This window comes from Mycteria americana, chromosome 24 (genome assembly GCF_035582795.1).
Source record: "Mycteria americana isolate JAX WOST 10 ecotype Jacksonville Zoo and Gardens chromosome 24, USCA_MyAme_1.0, whole genome shotgun sequence".
In the NCBI taxonomy this organism is placed as follows: Eukaryota; Metazoa; Chordata; class Aves; order Ciconiiformes; family Ciconiidae; genus Mycteria; species Mycteria americana.
Window position 1 is genome coordinate 6,101,356 of NC_134388.1, and position 15,182 is coordinate 6,116,537.

The 15,182-nt window shown below is 52.5% G+C and overlaps 1 protein-coding gene and 1 non-coding gene across 3 annotated transcripts; one reads left to right on the top strand and one right to left on the bottom strand.

The window, feature by feature from the left end:
* Positions 1 to 348: 348 nt before the first annotated feature.
* On the bottom strand, positions 349 to 455 carry LOC142420564 (U6 spliceosomal RNA). The gene has a single exon (XR_012778778.1). It is a non-coding gene; the product is annotated as a U6 spliceosomal RNA (small nuclear RNA).
* Positions 456 to 900: 445 nt separating this feature from the next.
* On the top strand, positions 901 to 15,167 carry TMEM259 (transmembrane protein 259). Of its 2 annotated transcripts, none has more exons than XM_075524548.1 (11): positions 901 to 1,625; positions 3,901 to 4,167; positions 4,493 to 4,661; positions 6,845 to 6,955; positions 8,289 to 8,411; positions 8,756 to 8,856; positions 9,781 to 9,838; positions 10,152 to 10,235; positions 10,802 to 10,934; positions 11,341 to 11,440; positions 12,322 to 15,167. In XM_075524548.1, exons 1-11 carry the CDS (start codon positions 1,392 to 1,394, stop codon positions 13,168 to 13,170), a joined length of 2,229 nt encoding a protein of 742 aa, XP_075380663.1. In that variant the 5' UTR covers positions 901 to 1,391; the 3' UTR covers positions 13,171 to 15,167. The 2 variants fall into 2 exon arrangements, with proteins under 2 accessions (XP_075380663.1, XP_075380664.1); XM_075524549.1 differs by having other exon boundaries at positions 4,493 to 4,607.
* The last annotated feature ends 15 nt before the right edge of the window (positions 15,168 to 15,182 follow it).

A 15,182-nucleotide genomic window follows, 5' to 3' on the forward strand; every position in this document is an offset into this window, starting at 1 on the left:
CTCCACCTTCTCCCCCTCTGGGGTGCCCCGGCGTGGGGCAGGGGTCTCACCCCCTCAGCCGCGTGTCCCCTGGGGGTCTGTGCCACGCAGGGACCTGAGCAGGGCTGGGACCGTGGGGTGCAAAGGTTTCAGGGTGCCCATCTCCTCCCTCACCCCTGGGACCCCTCTCCTCTGGCGGGGGGCACAGACCGTCCCCACAGGGCTGGCGGGCTCCGCCCGGGGCTCTGCCTGCGCCCCCCCGTGCCCGCTGCACCCCGCGCCTCCACGGGCCGTGTCTGGGGACACCCCGGGCACGGAGCGGGGGCCAAAAAGGGCTCCCCGGGTTGGGGGGGTTGCGATCGTCCCCGAAAAAATATGGAACGCTTCACGAATTTGCGTGTCATCCTTGCGCAGGGGCCATGCTAATCTTCTCTGTATCGTTCCAATTTTAGTATATGTGCTGCCGAAGCGAGCACGAATCTGCCTCCCCCCGCAGCACTATTTAAAGCTCTCTCACGTTGTAATTTTCACATCATGGCGAGTGCCTCCTCCGACTCCTGCGCTTTTCCTCACGGCGTCATACGCCCAAGCGATATCCGTCCATTTCTATACTCGAAATCTCCTTTTTGTCAGAAATTTTGGCGTTTTCATGGCTGAGCTGCCGTGCGGAGCTGCCGGCAGCGCGCGGTGCATGGTGGGAGGGCCCGTACTTTGCATCCCGGGGCGGGGCGAGGCCGGTGCTTGTCCTCCACCGTCCCAGAGTTCCCCGGTGGTGCTCGCGCAGGCGCATTGCTGCCATCGTCGGTGCCGGCAGAGGAAGATGGCGGCGGGGCGCTGAGGGTACGGGACTGGGCCGTTCCGCACCGCACCGCACCGCGCCGCGCCGCGCCAGGAGAGCCGAGCCGAGCCGAGCCGAGCCGAGCCGAGCCGAGGCGCCCGGTGCGTGTCGGGCCGGGCCGGGCCGCCCCGCCCCGGTGACGGACCCCCCCCATGGCCGCAGGGCCGGCCCAGGAGCCGCGTCCCCGCTGGGCCTGCTCGGGCCGCGCCGCTCCCGGGCCCCGCCGAGGCAGAGGCCCGCTGAGCCCCGGAGCCTGGCCCAAGCTCCGCCAGGCCTGACTCGCCTTCCGCTCAGGAGGCGTCTGTGTTCAGGAGGCCGGGCCGGGCCCGGGGCGGCGACCCCTGAGGAGAACGGGACGGCGGCAGCGCCTGCCCGGCCCGCCCGGCGCCCCGCACCGCGCAGCTCCCGGCACGGGGCTTCTCCCGGCCCCCTCGGAGGCAGCGCTTGACTCTCGCCCCGAGGACCCCTGCGGAGCGACCGCCTTGCCCCGAGTGCGCTCTGCGGAGGAGGAACGGCTGCTCCGGCCCAGGTCAGCGCCACCAGCGCCCTTCGGCTCCCGGCCGCAGGCCTCAGGATGTCCGAGAACCAGCCGAACGCCAACAACCACCACCCGGCCAACAACACCGGGGGCGGCGGGGCTGGCGGGGGGAACAACCGGGGTGTCCGCAATCCCAACCTCAACCAGAACCCCTTGATCAATGTGCGTGATCGCCTCTTCCACGCGCTCTTCTTCAAGATGGCAGTGACCTATGCTCGCCTCTTCCCACCCTCCTTCCGCCGCGTCTTCGAGTTCTTCATCCTCCTCAAGGTGAGGGGCAGCTTTACGGGGGCTTTATGGGGAGGAGTGGACATTCCTCTTGCTAGCCTGCAGTCGGGCGCTAAGGCATAAATGTCCTTATAAACACAAAAAAGCTTGGCTCTGCTAGAGGTCACAGCCTGTGTTTGGGCCACCGACCCCAAGCTGTGCACTGAGCTGCGGTGGTCCCGACACCACCAGAGCTCTGGTACCACATCTGGAAATAAAAAGGGGATCACTGAGCCAGCTTGCTGGGCAGCCAGGCTGGTGTGGGTCAGCTCCAGGGATGTGGGCATGAAAGATTTCTATTTCTGTTTCCAAGCAATCACTCTTTTTGGATATATTGCATACGTGAGATATTTGATTGCTGGAGTTTTGCTGGAGTCTTGTCTTTTCTGGAAGCGATTAATGCCCAACCCCATTTTAACCCCGTTTCTTTTTAGCAGTCAGTGTCCTCAGCTGTGCCTGCACTGCATCAAACCTCTGCGTAACAGGGTAAAAACCCGCCTGCTTTCTTATCGATGTGGGTGCAGGATTGGAGACCCACAGAGGGGCCTGTCACTGTCTGTGGGGTGAACTGCCCGTAGGTTAAATCCTGCACTGCGGCTTCCAGGGCACACGCTGACACTTCTTGCCAGCGCAGGAAATTAGAGTAAGGGGAAGGGGGGAGAGGAGCTTACCAGGTGACAACAGCACACTTCTGCTCTGGGTTTCTAAAATTCAGCCACTCAAAGCAAGAAAACAGCCACTCAAAGCAAGAAAACATTCAGGACAACTTGTCTCATACTGCACATATACGTTTTCTCCCCTCCCAAGAAATGTTCCAGGTTTTAACATCTCTGTCTTTTTTTTCCCCGTTGTATAACTGGATTCAGGCAGACAGGGAGACTGGAACAGGGATGGTGCTAACGGCGAGGCTTTCGGGCAGAGTGAGTGGTCCGGCTGGTAGCGGTCCTTGCTGCTGTCTGCTTTTGATCAAAGCACTCCCGAGGAAGTAAGAGTATTCGCAGGCCATCTGCAGAGAACAGCCTGCTCCCGCCCACAGGGTTAGGAGTCAGCCAGACTTCAGCCTGGTCTCGGCTCTGTGCACAGGGTACTGGTAGGAGGTGAAGTCAGAGACCGTGGTCCTGTGTGTGCTCGGAGTTCACGGAGTGCCGGCACTCCTTGTGGTTCTGCCGGCTTCGTCGTGGCCCCTCCTGCGACGAGGGAGGTGTTTCTGATTTACCTTCCCTAGCATCTTCCGATGCAGCTCCTCTGCAGATGTGATGTTTACCAGTCTGTTTATTCATAGCAAATAGGTCAAGAAGGAAATGTAGCAAGGACAGCTAGTTTAATTAGGAATGAGCATCTGAATGCAGTTGGAAAGCGAATGTATGAAACTCAGCTGTACTGCTTACTGCACCAGCGTTTCTCAGAGCTTTCAGCTGTGAACTGTGGACAGCATTGGGTAATGTTGTGCTGGATTTACTACCCTCACTATAGGGAACGAATTTTATTAGTCCACTTTGTTTTGCTGTGACTTTATAGCTGTTCCTTGGATTGAGCCAGGGCAAGGGAGTGGTGATGCTCCACAAGCTCAGCCTCGGCAGGCCGGCTCGATCTCCGCTGTGGCAGAGTCCGTACCTCGCAGTGGCGAGTGGCAGATCTGAAAGTGGAGCTGGCAGTTCTGCCATGGGTTTGTGTTGTCCTGCTCTTGTGGTGGGTTGTCTTTTGTTGAGGTTTGCTTTATTCTGCCTTTGTAAAGTTGGGCAGTCTTTGGGCTTCAACAGGAAACAACGTTGTGCCGAGGAGGGAATGGTTGAAAGCCACAGATGCGTTTCCGTTTCTTTCAATGTGCTTTGGAGCCTCATCACATGTTGGTGCTGGGTTTGATCGGTTTGCCTGCGGTGCAGTCGTTTTGGGGATGGTGTTGGTTTGCAGGACCTTGCGTGGCGCTGGGGCCTGTGCGTGTGACCTGTGCTTTCAGCAGGACACGTGTCCTGCACAGGTATCGGTGGCAGCTCTGGTCTTGTGAACAAGAAGGAAATTGTTCTTGCTGCTGTCTCTGCTGTGTTCCCCTGTTGACACAGCAGTGCTGAAATTGCCTGATTCTGGGCTGCTTTATTGTTGATGCAGAGACCCACCGGGGTTGGAAAGCATAAAAGTTCTTGTATACTTGCAAATTAATGTATCTAAATTAACCCAGTGTCTTTATGGGCAAAGAAGAGATGGTTAGAACTGGGGAGTCTGTAAACAGGTCAAGGTTGGTTGGGCTGATGGTCTCTGCTTTGTTTCTTGCTGTGTGTAGGCTCTATTTGTGCTCTTCATCCTGGCTTACATTCACATCGCCTTCTCCCGCTCACCCATTAACTGCTTGGAACATGTGCGAGAGAAATGGCCGCGCGATGGCATCTTGCGGGTGGAAATACAGCGCAACTCGAGCCGAGCCCCCATCTTCCTGCAATTCTGTGGTGTTGAGAAGTTCCCAGGAATGGTAGTTGAGTCCACAGCTGAGGAAGAGGAGGAAGAAGAGGAGGAAATGACTGTGGATATGTTTGAAAACAGCTCTATCAAGGTAAAGACGTGTTCCTTGTGTACACAGAAGGAGATGGGAACCTGGATGTTGGTTTGGGGAGAAGTGGTTTGTTAGAATCTTAAGTATGCCACAGTCCCTCTGTGATCCCTTGGTCACCTGGAAACAGTGTGTGTGTGTTCTTGGCTTTTCCTGAATCTCCACGTTAGCCTCTGATGGTTTAAGATGGAAAGTAAAGCCGGAGAAAGCGGCCTCTTTTGTCCTCCTTTTGGTGGTGGAGGCCTTCGCTGGGGGCACAGAGGGAGCACAGAAGATGGGAACTGAAGTGACTGCTAACATGACTTTCCCTGCCACGATTTTCCCACAGTTTGAGCTGGATATCGAGCCCAAGGTGTTCCTCAAGCCATCCCGGGTGAGCAGCACCGAGGCACTGACCCACAACGAAAGCCAGGAGTTCTCGTTTAGTGAAGCAGCCACTAAAGGTATGCAGCCTCTGAGGGAGACTGTGTCCGAGTTTGAGATGCTAGCCAGAGCAGGTAAAGACAACTTCCACTGCTATCTGTGCTCTCTCCTTCCCCTGCCCCGTGCATCTTCCCTGCACGTCTCATTCCTTCTGGCTTCTTCGGGCACGTGCACAGTAACCTTAAATGTCTTCCCTGATGCATTCACCCGTGGTTAATCTTGTCAATACTAACACTAGATCCACAGCAAGATCTTTCCTTCGGCTGGAGGGAGGCTGGGAGTCGGGGGTTCTCTGGGCTATAAAATTTGCTGAAGCCTCTTGGTCTGGCATCACGTTTCTGCGGTGATGGGTGCCACGTATCTCAGATGAATGTGAACCTCCGTCTTCTGAGCAGTTCGCTGTCCTATTGAGATCTGCAGGGATCCCACTGACAGCGCACATTTCTCCTTGTATTAACAGGGTTTGGGCTGTATTTTGAGTGCCTGAGTCAACACCAGTACTTGGAATAGCTAATTAATCCTGAAAGCCACTGAGCAAGTTTTAATGGATTGCGAGATACAGCGTTGCTGCTCTGCATCGTTCAGGATATCATCCTGCTTTATCCCTCCCCTTGTTCCAGCATGACTGAAGCTGCTAGTGTCTCATAAACTCTAGAGGGAGATTTAGTGGCTTTGTATTATTTAAAATGGAATTCCAGTGTTGGAAAACTTCTGTTTCTAGTGGTTAGGGGAGGAAATCCATTTAAAAATATTGATGTTAAAATAGAAACATGGTAATTGGATTCTTATTTAATTTGCCTTTTTCAGTTACACTTTTGTCCCTGGAAAGACTGGAATTCTTTGCTGTTCAGAAGTACTGGGTGTTCTAGCTGTGGAGGATTGTGAGACTGGACGCTGCAATGGCACTGTTCCCTTGGTCTTGCAGTGGTTTTGCTTGATGCTGATCCAGAACTCATTAATCCTGAATTTAAGACCATTAAGTCACATAAGACTAGAGAGCAGTAAATATTTTTGGTGCAATACCTTTATTAATAGTTGCCTAAGTTCTGCAAGAGAGTCACGTTGTACAGGGCTGTGTGCACGGATGGGCTGTGCCTTGATTTGCTGAACGCCTGGTGGGAAATGATCCAGCAATGTGGTGGGAGAGAGAATTGTGCTGCTTCCCAACATAGTTTAAAAATTCATCTTTTTCAAATGGGTCCCAAATCCCCAAATACCTGTTTTTATTGTTTTCCAGGTTTCTTATGCCGTAAGTACACCAAATTTGATGTTTAGGCAGAATATTTTACCATGGAAAAAGGTTTTATGACACAAAGGAAGTAATTATCTTGTTGCTATTTAAACACTTTATTTCCATTTGAGCTTCAACCTGTTTTATAATGGAAACAAAAGATGAAGCAAACACACCAGCCTGTGTTTGCTGCCCAAGAAGTGGGATCAGAGGCGGGGAGGTAAAGTGGGCATTTCTGTCAGTGATGTGTTGCTGTAAGTCAGAAGAGGCAGGTACATTTCTTTTAAGTTACTGTGTCCTTTTAACTTTTTTGCTGTGTTGTTGTGACATGCCTGACAGCTGCCTGCCCTCGCCTCTTGCAAGATAACGCTGTGATGGTTTGAAAGATCAGGGATTAAATTGCTTGGCTCTGACTTAAGCAGGAGGTTTTGTCCTTTCAGAGGTGATGCAGCAAAAAGTATCTGTTTTGAACCTTTCTTTAAAAAAAATAAGGAAATAAAAAATCAAGGAAACTTCAGGCACCAACATTTTTTTGGAAAGCCATAATTGCTCCTGCGTCTAGTTTTGAGATTTGTAATTGCAGCAGTGACCTCTGTCTCCCGAGAAGTGCAGTGCTCTTGCCCTGTGGAGTGTTTTCTTGGTGTTCAGCAGGTGTAAAGTGTATTTTGCTGCTGTTTCCTAAACAACGTAGAAAGCAGAAATTGAACAGAGCAAGAACAAGTGGTCTAGGGCTCACCAAGCAAAGATGTGGGCAGATTCTGGAGAACACTTGACAGAGCTTGGAACCACTGCCCTGAAGCTTTCCCAGAAGTTTCACATTAAGGACTAACATCAAGGCAATGGGCTGCAACTTCAACGAATTTGTATTGATTTGTTTTAAATTAGTTGGAGGAAGCCTGTGTTTGCAACGGATTCTCTTTTCCAGAACGTGGTGGGAGCGAGGGAGGGAATCCAGAGGTGCTATTTCTTCTTGGTAATTGTTTGCAAACCCTGCTGTTGAGTCTCCCTTCCCACCCTCCCTTGCAGTGTGGCCGCAGGAAGAGTACATTGTGGAGTACTCGTTGGAGTATGGGTTTTTGCGCCTGTCCCAGAGCACTCGCCAGCGCCTCAGCATCCCGGTCATGGTGGTGACTTTGGGTGAGTGAGGGAGCCAGCCCACTCTGGTGCAGGGGTGGTGAGTCCTCTGCAGAGATACCCACGCACCGTTTCCTCTTTAGTCTTGTGGAAACTATTTATAACAGTTGATGGCGCTCATTTTCCACGTGGGAGGGCTTCTTTATGGAGTCCTTATTGCTTTCATACCTTTCAAAGAGGAGTAGTCTGAAATGGTGGAGCCTGTTTCAGTGACTCCTAATGTTATGTCCAGCACAGTTTTCTCATTGAGGAAGGAAGAACCTCATGGTACCGAAGATCCAGGCTCAGCACGGAGCAGCAGCAGCACAATGTTAGAGACCAGTGGCGAGAGCAATTGCGCATGTGCCAGGGACGATGCCGAGCAGATCTGCTTGGCACTGTCTCAACGTATTTCTGTGCCCCGGTTAGCACCAGCAGACCGTTTTCCTGGAACAGCATTCTCTTCTCCTGGTATTTGCTCCATTAAAAGCTGTCCAGGCCAGAAATATGGTCTCAAACTTTCTCATGCCTGTGATCATAATTGATCTGTAACGAGCTGTAGTGCAGCAGTCAGACTAGAGTTCGTTACTTACTCCTAATCAAACTGATGTACAGCTGGGCTGGAGTATTAAGCAGTGATCTCGTATAGGTAATGGGCAGTTTCCATGTTAAATGTCTATTTACTGACCTGGGTTTTCCAATTCAGCTAGGCAAACTCCTTCAGAAGTATCTTAGTAGTTTCCTGAAAAATTATTTGTGTTCTTGCTTCCTGTTTTGCTTAGATTTGGGTTATTTTTACAAGCTGATCAGTGTTTGTACAGTAGCATGTAGTACCAGCTTCATGAGATGGAATTGAGCAGCCTTCGTTAGTGCCCAGAGCTGTGGGGAGGTGTTCGTGTGTCCTCCGCTGCAGGAGGAGGGATGGGGATGGGGATGGTGGACCCCAGCATGTCATGCTGAGGCCAGCTGATGGTTAAAAAGTCTCCACCTGGCCCTCTGAGTCTTACCAGAACTTGTTTCTCTGGGCCATTAGTTGGGGTGAGCCTAGGGAGATAGTCCAAGCCTAGAAGGCAAGCTCCCTTTATGTCTGTGCCAACAGAGTGTATGACAGCCCTGATGTAATTCTTAAGGCCTGATTGACATTAGCATTTTGACAGCGTGGCTAGATTTGTCAGGGTGTGACATTTTCCCTCCCAGTCCTGCGCAATTTAGTTACACTGCCAAAGGTCCGAGTGCAGACGCAGGTCTGCTGGCAAATGTGTCCTTTTGAGTGATGAGAAGACTTGTGTGCTTGCCTTGCCGCCTCTGTGGCTTAAGGTATGAACACTCTGAATGGGTTTTTTTGTCTTCTCTCTAGATCCTACCAGGGATCAGTGCTTTGGGGACAGGTTCAGTCGCTTATTGCTGGATGAGTTCCTGGGTTATGATGACATCCTGATGTCAAGTGTCAAAGCTTTAGCTGAAAACGAAGAAAACAAAGGTAAGGCTTGGAGGAATCGCTTTCAGCAACTGTGCAGAGCAGTTGATATTTTTGTGATGGATGCATGAATATCGTCTTCTGACTATTGATTAATCTCTATGCAGGGAACAGTTCCCTGTGTTGTGTAGGGATGTTATTGTCAAGGACAAAATGAAACGAGCGGGAGGTGAGAGATGTCTGCAAATGCGATTTCCTACTGCCTTATTGCACTGCATAACAACAAGAGTGCTGCCATGAGGAGGTGTCGCCATAGATTTGCTTTAAATCCTATTTCTTTAGAAAGCACTGGAAGTTTATTCTTAGTTTGTGGGTTAATCACACTGAGCTTGTGGCTTTTTTTTCAGGTTTCCTTCGCAATGTGGTGTCTGGGGAGCACTATCGCTTTGTCAGCATGTGGATGGCCAGGACTTCATATCTGGCAGCCTTTGTCATCATGGTCATATTTGTAAGTCGACAGGAGTAGGCATTGCCTGGACTCTGAGCCCGGTGCTTGTCAGCATATGTTTGATGTTACAGTACAGGCCTGAGCTCTCATCTGCTTTTAAAGCTAAGCTGATGGAGTACGAGGTTCTACTCTGGTGCTTTGGTTTTTTTTTTAATGCAGGTTCTTAAAGTCCTAGAAGTGAAACAAACAGAGGAGCTGAAATAGAATGAAATAATGGTTTTTTTTGTCAAAAGGGAGATTCAGGTTCGGGAGTCTCTAAGTGTAGTTAAACACTCAGGGTGCCAAGGCATGACGTGCAGAAGTTTGTCCTCTGAGACTTTTAAGAACAGGTCTAACTCATTTGCCAGGAGTCATCAAGACAGAACCGAGTCTCCTGTGATTATGTGAGGTGATCACAGAGAAGTATTAGCCAAGATCCCAAGTGATAACTAAGCCTGTGTTCGTAGTCTTGGGTGACTGTCTCCCTTTGTGCCTGACCGTCCACTGATGCAGCAACTTGTACAACAATATTGTGGCCAGTGAGAGAGGAGGAAAGGAGTGCTGGGTGACCGTTGTCGGAGAGGCGTTATGAGCCGCTGGGAGGAGCACAGACGTAGGACAGGAAGAAACCCTAGTTCCAGCTCTGCTGCTGCTGTTTGGTTTGGTCCCTGCTCAAATATTCAGAATCAGTCTCTTCACAACCAAATTACGTACTGTCTATTTTGCTGCAGTAATACAAAGATTAGTTGCTGTTTGTGAAGTCCTAATTACTCTTTGGGAAATCGGTCTGCGTAGCTCAAACAAACAAACGTGGCGTATGCACAGCACGCTGTGCAGCACTGCGAGTCCAAACTTGCCTGTCCAGGCCTCTGCTGTAGTGTGATTCTGAAAGTGACTCCCTGGACCTGTGCGGCTCTAACGCTGGCTTCTCTTCTCGTATTTCAGACTCTGTCCGTCTCGATGCTGTTGCGTTACTCGCACCATCAGATCTTTGTCTTCATTGGTAAGGATTTTCTAAGGGATTTAGGGTGTACAGGGCACTGTGCCTGCTCCAGCACAGTGTATCACGTATATACTCTTGACTGTTGTTGTTTAGAAGGGTCCTGCATGCAGCTGCCCAGGGAATACATCCCCCCTGTACCCCTGTCACCGTGCTTGCGAGAGCTGTTCTGTCTCTTGACGAGTATCAGGAACGGTGGACTTGGGACAGTGGGCTTCACTGCACGTTGCGGTGCTGTGCATGGGGAGTAGTGTGGGGGTGGAGGGTTCTGCGCCCCCACATCCACTTTGTGTTATGTATGTTTTCCTTCTTGCAGTTGACTTGTTACAGATGCTGGAAATGAACATGACAATTGCGTTCCCTGCAGCTCCCCTCCTCACTGTCATTCTGGCTCTAGTAGGTAAGGACGTGAGCTTGCTTCTTGTGTACGTGCAGCAAGTCCCTCTGGGGTCTGCAGAAAGTATAATTCCCTGTTCTGACCCGGCCACGGCAGGTGGTTAGTGTGTCCACACATCACAAGGTGGAAGGCTCTGGAATTTGATGGCACAGTGAGCTGCATTGTCCTTCTGGGTCCCCTGGAAAAGCCGTTCATTTGGAAATTACGTAAACTGAAGCTTTGTCTGACACTTTAGTTCATTTCAGACTCACGGTTCCTGTGACCACGTTGCGTTAGCACAATTTGAATTTAAAAAACAAGCAACAAAAAACCCCCCAAAATCTGCGCTGTCCTGGCCAGCTGATCCTCTGGCCTGTGTGGTGACTGTAGTCAGCAGTGAAACGTGTTTGCCCTCGGCTGCTGCTTTAAGCAGAGCTAACTTACCCTGCTGTGGTCTCTGCTGTACGGTCGCACAGCCCCAGCTCTGGACACGACACAGGATTCCTTCGCGTGCCCCTTTGGGAAGCCCTTTGCCGAACTGGTGTCTGTGCCCTGCAGCGTGCTGATGTCGGACACCCTCTGTCCTGTAGGTATGGAGGCCATTATGTCAGAGTTCTTCAACGACACCACAACTGCGTTTTACATCATCCTTATCGTGTGGCTGGCTGACCAGTATGACGCTATCTGTTGCCACACCAATACGAGCAAGAGGCATTGGCTCAGGTAAGAGCTGGCTGCGACCCCGTTCCCGTATTGCGCCTTCTCACTGCGTGTCCCGTTCTCTGGTGGGAGGCTGCGTCGGATCCCTCCCGGGCAGGAGGGCTTCCGCTCTTGAGAGCTTCTGTACGTCTCCTCGGGAGCTGCCCTACGCGTCATAGGGGCCAAAGTGCAATCCCTTCCACTTTGGGTCTCATGCCTGGCTCTCGAGAATCACCTCAGTCCTTTGCCTGCCCTTTGGTTTGCCCTGTTGAAGTCCTGTTCATAGCGAGGCAATTCTAATTACCTGTTAATGGGAGTCTGCACCACCCTGTGCAAGGTGCCCCAGCTCAGAACAGAGTTAGGAGTGGAAAGAAACTCAGGTTTGTCCTGTCCGTTGACGTATCCTGATATTTATTGCCTTTCTGTCCAGGTTCTTCTATCTGTACCACTTTGCCTTCTATGCTTACCACTATCGATTCAACGGGCAGTACAGCAGCCTGGCTCTCGTCACCTCGTGGCTCTTCATCCAGGTCAGTAGCTGCCTCTTCTGCTGCACGTTGGTGCACGCAGCCGCGTGGAGGCCAGTGCCATCCTGTGAATTCAGTCCTGGTCACTCCACCCGCCCCAGAGGGGTCTGGCTGCCTGCGCTTTAAACTGTTACATTGCTGATTGCTCACGCTGCCTGTGCTGCTAAAAAGTGAAGGAAATCAACCGCAGTTGGTTTTTATCAAACTTCTTGTCAAGCTGAGTTTGAGTAGCGATCTTTATTTCTATAAGAGATTGAAATAATCTCTGGTTTGGAAACGGAACAGCAGAAGGAGGCTATTGAACAGCAGGACTTTTTGGTCGCTGGCTCAAATCCAGCCACGTGACTGACAGCAGGCTGGTGTCAGGTGAGTTTTGGAAGGGGTTAGGGAAGGATTTCTGTCCCGTCTTTCTGGAGGAAATCCCACTGCGGATCTCCCATGCAGAGGCTGAGGAGTTGGTCAGGTCTGTGCAGTGAAGGTGCTGGCAAGACCAGCTCCAAATTGATGTCTCCAGTATCCTGGTTCAAGCAAACCTTTTGCGTGTCTCTGGCTGTTGACCTGCCCCTTTCTCTGCTGCAGGATGGAGACGGGGAACTGAGGATGGGCCAGCGAAATGCCTTTATCCTTCATGTTCTCAGCCCTTAAAAGGGAAGGGGGGTTGTACTCCATTGCCTGTCTTCAGAGAGAAACTATAAAAGCAGCTTTCAGGAATCGTAGTAGAAGGGATAAATCTTTCCAAAATTTCAGATAACCGCTTGGCTGTCAGAGCAGCCGAATTCTCCAGTCACTGTCTTTACAGCGAGAGGAAAGCATAGCTTTCTAAGGTACGTCTGGGCTCACAGCCCAGGCCCAATGAGTGACTCCTTTCCCTTTGCCTTCCCTAGCATTCGATGATTTACTTCTTCCATCACTATGAGCTGCCGGCCATTCTCCAGCAGATCAGGATCCAGGAGATGCTGTTACAGAACCAGCAGGTGGGCCAGGGCACTCAGACGACGCTCCAAGACAACCTCAACAACAACACTACAGCCGCCCCCCTTGACGTGGGGAGCCGCCGACCCCACCTGGCCGCCGGGCCCTCTGGGGAGAGCAGCAGCCCGGCTGCCCTGACTCCCAGCGAGGCCTCCAGCGTCATCGCCGCTGCCACAGCGGCTTCAGTTGGCAGCGATCTGAACTGGGTAGCTGAGACAGCCGCCATCGTTACAGAAGCCTCGTTTCTCTCCGACCTGAGCACTACCCTCCTGGAGCCAAACGTGGTACACGAAGCCGTGGCCAACAGGAACCCTCCGGATGCTGCCGCTGCCTCCAGTTTGGTTGCCCGCATCAGGGTCAGCAGCGACCACCCGGAGACGGCCATGGGCTCCATCACCATTGAAGTCACTTCAACATCTGTGGTGGCTGCAGCAGATGTTCCCCCCGCCGCAGAGGCGGCACCAGCTGCGCCCCTCGTCCCGCTGCAGGAGGAGGGGGCCTCCGTCCCCAGCCCTTCCCTTCCTGAGCAGACTGAGGCTGCCGAGGGCTCAGACAGCCAAGCAAAACCTAGTGGCAAGAACTGCGTTGCAAACAGCAGCGTGGCAGAGACCCCTCCTGCCTTTGTGGAGGACGCTGATCAGGACAGATGCTTGGGTCGTGCTCTCGGGGACCGGGGGGAAAGCAGCCCTTGCCCAGCGCCGGCAGATAGTACACCTAGCTCCAAACCTTGCGCGGAGCCAGACTTGAGGAGCCAGTCTTGAGTCCCTGTCACTGTAATTGTGGACTGCCAGGAAGGCATTTGGATTTTGTTTGTTACTATTTCTCACTTCACCATCATCCTTAACCCATGAATTCCTCTTAGCAGAGGCAGAGCGGCTGGGACAGAGAGAAAAGGTGCTGCAGTGAACACCCCTGGGAAGAGCACGTGTGCGCTTGTGTATGAGAGGCTGATGTGCGTGGGACTGCCGGGAGGGAGGGAGGAGGCGTTCGCTCCCACAGCCTGCGAGGCTCTGGGGCCTCGTGCCGTGGCTGCAGGCGAGCGGGCTGCCTGCTCGAGCCTTGCGGTCAGCTCCGTGCCCCGGCTTTTCCTTGCCCCCGGCTGCCCCAGCTTTGCCCCCTGCAGTCGTGTTTGCAGTCCAGGTGCTGTTCACAAGTGTGAGCTGATTTGTGACAGACCATGTGTGTGTGTGTGGCAACTTTCTGGTTAGAATAGCAGCTGCATGCGAACAGGGAGAGTGTTTTCAGACACCCTTGGGAGAGCCACAGAGGGCAGAGGAGAAACCTGGTAAGCTTTCCTTCTCCTTAAGGGGAAGAGGAGCTTAAGACCTTCCCCGAACACTAGATCTGCTCATGCCGGGGCAAAGCTGGGCAATAACCAAAGCAGAAACTGCAGTTCAGCCCCATTTTATCTGTCCTTGAACTTCCTTCGGTCAGGGGGTTTGGGGGGTAGAAGCTGCTGTGTCCAGGTTAGAGCTTCCATCCCAGGAGAGATGCATTTCGCTCGGCTTGGAAGCAGCAGGGTCGATTCCTGCGCTGGTCAGCCCTGGAGAAATGCTGTCCCTTCTGCTGCTGGTGACCTCTGCGGGGACTTCGGGAATTTGGCCTCTCTTCGGGTATGTGGCCAGCATAAAATGGGAGCTCCTGGCACAGGCAGATGGTCTCGAGTAGTATCTGCTGGGAGCTGATCTGTAGCGTCAGTGTCTGTAGCGACGTTTGGGACAAGGAGGACGGCAGCTCTGTCTCTGCACAGCTCTGCTTTCGGCGCCTGCCGCTGTGAGTGATGTAGTTTGCTTTTCAGTGCCTTGTCCCTTCAGTGGGACATGTTTGCATTTAAGATCAGCCCCATCCCAGAGGAGAGATCGGCTTTTCGCTGGCTGAACTGTTGCATGAGATGGTTTAGCAAAGAACCAAAACACTAAAGCCGAGACATTTCAGCTTATTTTCCCTCATTTCCCTGGCAGCGGAGGTGAAGCTGGCTGTACCCGATGCCTCTGCGGTACAGCTGGCTGATTTGGTACCACGGGGCTGAGCTGGGGGGCTGCGACGGGGACTGGCCGCCCCTGAGGGCGGGCTGGACCCACGCAAGGATATGGCTGGAAGGAGGGGATACGCTTGTAGGTAGAGCGGAGTGCGCAGGAGTGCGTCGTGTCTGTGGGGCTGAGAGGAGAGAGAAGCTCGGGGAGAATCGTGGTGGAAAAGGGCAGCGCTGGCAGGCGGCGCGTGGGGCACTCTGCTCTTTGGGGGGGAGCTGGGTCGCTGTAGAGGTGTCCCCGCGTTCAGCCTCGTCTCCCCACAGCTGAGCAGCTTCTGTGGAGTCCCTCTCCCTTGGAGGGCTCTTGTGTGCATCTCGGTGTCTTCCACCAGGAAAGGGTTTCCATGTCAGCACCGTGGGGGCTCAGAGCCCCCCACTTCGCTTTCTCTGCATTTCCCAGGTGCCCCCCCCCCCTTTTTTTTTTTCTTTTTGTCTCAAGGAGCCCTGGGTGTTGCTCTGGGGAATGGGGGAGCCTGCTCGTGGCCAGCATGTCAGATCCTTCTGCAACCAGCCTTCCTGGGAAGGGCCCTCGGTGGCAACTGGCTTCTTGCCCGCAGTGTGGATGTGCCAGAGCGCAAGGAATAATCGTAGGCTTTGAAGAGGAGCGGGTGGGTGGGAGGGGAAGGGGGGAAACAAACCAAATGATTTGATGAATGAAGAGTAGAGTTCATACTATTTAATTAATGTACAAAAAGTGTTTGTATATAATAAATATTATATCTAACAGCTGCTGCGGTGCTG

Bases quoted from the DNA above. Each gene is read 5' to 3' on its own strand.
- TMEM259 (XM_075524548.1), top strand. From the start codon at position 1,392: ATGTCCGAGAACCAGCCGAACGCCAACAACCACCACCCGGCCAACAAC. The intron at 4,168-4,492 runs GTAAAGACGTGT...ATTTTCCCACAG, and splicing joins TTGAAAACAGCTCTATCAAG to TTTGAGCTGGATATCGAGCC. The intron at 8,412-8,755 runs GTAAGGCTTGGA...CTTTTTTTTCAG, and splicing joins TGAAAACGAAGAAAACAAAG to GTTTCCTTCGCAATGTGGTG.